General features: G+C 34.7%; 1 protein-coding gene across 1 annotated transcript; it reads left to right on the forward strand.

Annotated features, from left to right (window-relative positions):
- The first annotated feature begins 21 nt into the window (after positions 1–21).
- Positions 22–1,810, forward strand: LOC107468650 (uncharacterized). The gene has a single exon (XM_016087978.3). It carries the CDS (start codon positions 202–204, stop codon positions 1,660–1,662), a length of 1,461 nt encoding a protein of 486 aa, XP_015943464.1. The 5' UTR covers positions 22–201; the 3' UTR covers positions 1,663–1,810.
- Positions 1,811–5,939: the final 4,129 nt, after the last annotated feature.

The raw sequence follows: 5,939 nt of genomic DNA on the forward strand, positions 1-5,939 counted from the left end.
ATGCATAAATAAGAAGATATGTGTGGAAGCAACCAAAAAAAAAAAAAGAGTCACCTCTGACCATGGTGTCTGTCTCTATCTAATCTCTTCCTCTTGAAGCTTTTCGCTGCCACAATGAAACACTAACAAGTGACAATTTGACGCACCCAATCAATCACACATTCACACTCTTATTACTTCAATTGTTCAGAAAAGAAATCCATGGCTATGGAGAACAACTATTCATACCCATCTTACCCAGACTCAGGGGACTCTTCTCCGCGCTCAAGAGAGATCGACTTCGAGAACCCTCCTCCATGGGACGACCAACAACCGCCACCCAACTACAAGGCCAAGTTCATGTGCAGTTACGGCGGCAAGATCCAGCCTCGCACCCACGACAACCAGCTCTCCTACGTCGCCGGCGAGACCAAGATCCTCGCCGTCGACCTCAACATCAAGTTTAACGCCATGATCGCCAAGCTCTCCGCCCTCTGCGGCTGCGACCCCAAGGACCTCTCCTTCAAGTACCAGCTCCCTGGTGAGGATCTTGACGCTCTCATCTCCGTCACTAATGATGACGACCTTGACCACATGATGCACGAGTACGATCGACTCTACCGTGCTTCCGCTAGACCTGCCCGCATGCGATTATTCCTCTTCCAAGCCAACACTACTAACACTAACAGTAATAACAACCTTCCTCCCTCTTCTGATAACCGTCTTGACCCGGCCCAACCCGACCCGCTCAAACCGAATCCCAACGTGGATTATCTCTTTGGTCTTGAGAAGAATACTGCTGTTAATGTTGCTCCTCAGCAGCTTCAGCCACCTGCGCCGTCACCGGCGGCAGCTCCTGTCCCGGTGAAGTTCCATGATACGGTGCCGGAGCCTGTCCCGCCGCCGCCGGAGTACCAACAGAGGGTTGCCGTTAATACCTCCGATCGTGTCGTTGGATCGGATCCGAACTTGAGCCACCCGCTGGAAGTTCAGAGGCAGTTTCAGAGGATGCAAATTTCGGAAAGCGATCAAGCTGCTGCGTATCGGAGGAAGAGCGAGGAAGCTCTTGTCGGGAATTATGCCCCTACCGGCGGTGACTATTACGCTCAGAAAGCTCCTCCGGCGAGTGCGCCGTTACAACCTGGATATTGGCCTGATAAGCATGTTTCCAGCGAGGCTTATCATCCGGCGGCATCGTCCGCTGCCGGCGGTGGTGAGCCGCCGGTTTATGTGATTCCGGCGCATGGAGCGTTCTATCATCACGCGCCTGTAGTTCGTCCACAGACTCCTCCACCGACAACGCAGGGGTACTATGCGGTGCAGCGAATGGCTTCCGACGGTTACCGCGAAGCTCCGTTGTACGGCGGCGTGCCGCCACATAAGCCGCCGTTTTCTTCGGCTGCTCCGGCGAACATGGCACCACCACAGCCGCTTAAAGGTCCCGGTTATACGGAAGGATTCGGGGTGGTTAGGCCAGTTGGGATGCAGGATAATACCGGTGCGGCTTACGCACAGGTGGCGTACGATAGTGGAAGTGGAAGACAGGTTTACTACACTGCGCCGGGTGGTGGTGTCGTGCACGCGCCGCCGTACCAAGGGGTTACTCAGGCTCTAACCGGTGGTGGGGTGTCGTTGGGTCAAGATGGTAAGGTCATAAGCAAGGTTTCTCAAGGTTCTGTGTGATTATTAAAAGTTATTAAGATTAAGGTTGTGTTAATTTTGAAATTTTACTTAAATATATATGTTTCCTTTTATTTATCTTCCTAATCGTATTAATAAGATACTATACGTTTATTATATAGATACTTATATATATTATTCTTAGCTTCTACTCGCTGTTGTGCACATTGTTGATGATGGATATAAATATGTGTAGATTTATTTCCATGCTTCTAATTAGGTCTTAATAGTGTTTCTTTCTCTCCTCCTTTCCCCCTTTTAGACTATAGATGATTGAACTTGAATTCCCAAGATTTTATTCTCTTTTCGATTAGAATCATAGAAAAAACAAAATTTTGTGGAGGGGGACCAAAAACGGCGATAATAATGCTTCTAATGATTTTGTTCGAGTTTTTCCTTCCCTTTTCTAGTGGTTTGTCATTACATTAAAAGAATCAAAATTTGGAATACGTTTACGTAAAAAAAAAAAATTTGTTAATTACCGTCATTACAAGATTTTTACATGTTTAGCCATACATATATTTTCAACTATTTTGTAGGTTTAATTGAATAATCTAATGCAAACATATATAAAATCAACTTCAATTCGTTTTTATTTCAAATTGGTAGAGAGGGCGTTTACATCTACAAATTAAAAAGATTTGTCCTGATCTGAATCATCCTATTCAACACCACCATCACCATGCGTGCATCAAAATAAAGGTGCACACAAAGGAACAAAAATGTAGCAATCAACCTCTAATACCTGCATGATATGATAAGATATCATGGGCAAACAAGATAATTTTGGATCCTCCCTTTTCGTTCCTCACATGGTACCATCATTTGACGAGTGTGCAAAGTTTAGTTACATACTCCCATCCAAAATCATATCATATATTTATTTCATCATTATATGGCTAGCAAGTAAAACAAATAAAGATGGCAACTTATATAACCGTGACAGGTGGGGATTTGGATACACTTATTAATAAGTGTGTATTTTCTGAGGATCATCCAACGATCATAATTGTCCCACTGCATCTTCCTTTGAATTTAAGTAGAAGATTGCATTGTGTCTCTTTCACCCCCAATTTTATTTCCTATGATGTTTCATCATGAATTGGGTCCACGCGACATATGTCACAGTTTTTTATGACACGCTTTGAGGCGGCGTGGCGCCAACTTGTGTTGGAAAAGTGTAGGGAGTTGTTGTGATATTTTGACTATTCTATTTTATTAATCAATGCGCAACTAATTAAACTGATGATGACTTAATCGTGCCTTAGCATTTGAGCTGCATCCTTGATTCATGTGTGTTTAATTAATAATCACCATTTAATTCCCTTTCTTTCTTCTGTCTAACGCAGTTCGATAGATCTATCATGTTGACGTAAAGGGGCATCTGGATAAGAAGTCGCAAGCTCTATATTCAATGTTATGTTATCATTTTTTTAAACAAAAGCTGCATTTTCATAATTGAGGAGTGCTAGGGAGCTAATATATTTTATGATTTATAATTATCAATTAATTATTATTAATATTTTTAATCATGTAAAATTATTTAATGATATAAAATTATTTATTTTTTTTATTAAGTATGAGTCAAATTTTAATAAAAATGATAGTTCCTAGACTTTTTCTTAAGCAATAATAAATAGGTGCATATTATGTATGTGATTAACCGATTATTATTACAGTCGCTACTGTGATTATACGATCTTTTAATATTTTTAAAGTTTATTTAAAAATATTTTGAGTAAAAACTATTAAATAATCTAATATATTTAATTAAATTATCATTTCAAATCTTTTAGTTATGATGTTCGCATGAAGATGTGAATTGAGTAATCTCTTAAATAATACCACTAATTTAACTTTCTTCATTTCCGATCTGAACATGCTTGTAACAAAAAAAAGAATGTGATAGTATGTATGAGCATGCTCCCTTTTTTCGTCCCCAACGGTATGGGCATACTTTTTTTCCTTTATCATTTACGCATTCTCAACAAAAAATATTTGATAATAAAAAAATATTAACTAAAAATTATTAAAATTTATTATTTTTAATTTTATTTAATATATTATAATAAATAAATATTAAATATTTAAATTATTTAAACTGATTTTTTTTTCTAACATTATCGTATTCACATCATGCTCGTATATAGCATCAAGCCGAAGACTCCTATTCCAGGTCAAGTGAGTAGAGACCCCTTTTGAATTTTGTGTTCCAGTTCCGTGACTTTAGTGCATAGAGGTTAGTTAAAAATGTCATATAAACCAAAGTACCAAACAGAGATAAGGGACCCAAAATGAATCTTGCTATGTAATAAGCAAGCACCACGGATTTTCCAAAACGCGCTTTTCTTTTCCACTAGGCTTTGAAGACAAAGCTAGTAATAATAAATTAATAATTAGAGTTTATGTGTGTTATTCTCAAAAAGAAGAAAGTCTAGTACCAACAGATTTTGTGATTTTTAATTATTAATTAGTTATTAATAATATTTTTAATGGTATGAGATTATATTTAATGGTATAAAATCATTTAATTTTCTTTTAATAGTTAAGTATTAGCCAGAATTTAACAAAAGTGCCTGCTCCTAACACTCTTTTTCTTAAAAATTCATATTAAGGTGGTTCAGGTGGTCAATCGTACAGTCAAATTAATAGAATATTGATGAGTTTGATTTTATTGTTATTATTTGGAGTATTTGGTTGAAAAGAAATGACAAAATTTTCAAGAATCAAGAATCAGGTATTGCAGGAGTAGTTAACAAGTCGATTAAGAATTACAAAGAGTAAAGTGATATTTGATCTTTTGGGTTGTTGACAGCTTTTGTCGAACATGATTAGGAATTAGTTTATTTTATCTGTTTAGTATTTTTCTATTGTGACATTGATGTTCTACCTTATTGTGTTGAATTTTTTATTTAAAAAAAATTACAAATTAAATTTATTTTATTAAAATATAAAAATTTTAAAATCTTTTACTAATAATAAACTTGTCCCTAAAGTAAAACGTTCCCTAGGGTTTAGAAATTTTAATTGGAGGTCCTACTCATATATAGTTGAAAGCGACTTCTATAAGGTTCTATGTAACCAGTGATGCTTATTAATCTTAAATAAGACTAGGAGCACACTAATTCATATAGATGAGCATCTGAAGATATTATCATTTTTTTTCCTTGTGTGTGAGAAAAATGTAAAACTCAAAATGGTTAAATATAAATAGATAAATTATCAAAAATGCATTCAACTTATTTTGTGTCGATAAAAAATTTTTTGAAATTTTATAATTGATAAAAATATCTTCATATTATTTATTAAAAATGTGACAAAAATACATAATCGTAAACTAAAACGTTATACATTAGTGGAAAACAGTGACGTGAATTTCTAACGACAAAAAAAAAATCAAAAGATGTTTTAAACACTTTTAAATTGTATTTTTGTTATATGAATCTTGTTAAAATCATTTTAAAAATATTATACATTAAATACATAAGAATTTAAAAATTTCCTATTATTATAATTTTAAAATTTTATCTTTCACTAAATTAGTAAATTCCTATTAAAATAAGAAACCCCTTTTGTAAATAAATATGGTGAGTGTTTGAGACTAGGTTTCATGTGTTATTAATTATTGAACGTACTGGGTTGCGATGACCAAATCCCAGTAGCGAAGTCAAGCAAGAAAGGTTAGATCAGATGGATAATAACTCAATAATTTCAGAAATTATTCTTCCCTAATTAACACGCTAGTTAAGGTCAATACAACAGAAAAGTAATTCAACCGTTCACTATTCCCAAACAAATTACAATAAGGGGCATTTAGTGTACAGATGCATTTGTAAAGATTTTTGTTTTTTATAGTTATTTGTTGATTTTAAAAACGTGTCACTAAAAGTGTTGCTTAAAGAGAAAGTGTTACCCTTAATCGTTAACTTGGCTCTGATACCAATTTTTAAGATGTAATTTCTTTTTCAAAATTATTAACTCTTCATATTTTGCTTCGAATAAATATTGAGCATTTATTACTAAGTCTGATTTCATTTTTATAGTTTTTTTCTTTTTTTTTTAATCTTGTTTTAGTTTATAATATTCTTTTTTGCATTGATCATTGTATATAAAATCTTTTATCTGTTTGTCTTTTTCTTTAATATAATTTTTCAAATCCTCCAAAACTTCTTTTATTTCTACTCTTTTTGTTGTTTCTAAATATCTTTTTAATTTTTCAACTTCATTCTCCATTTTTTCTTTCAACAGCTTTAATTCTTTTAAGTCGTAATATGGTGTTC

Source organism: Arachis duranensis, chromosome 10, assembly GCF_000817695.3.
Source record: "Arachis duranensis cultivar V14167 chromosome 10, aradu.V14167.gnm2.J7QH, whole genome shotgun sequence".
Taxonomy (NCBI): domain Eukaryota; kingdom Viridiplantae; phylum Streptophyta; class Magnoliopsida; order Fabales; family Fabaceae; genus Arachis; species Arachis duranensis.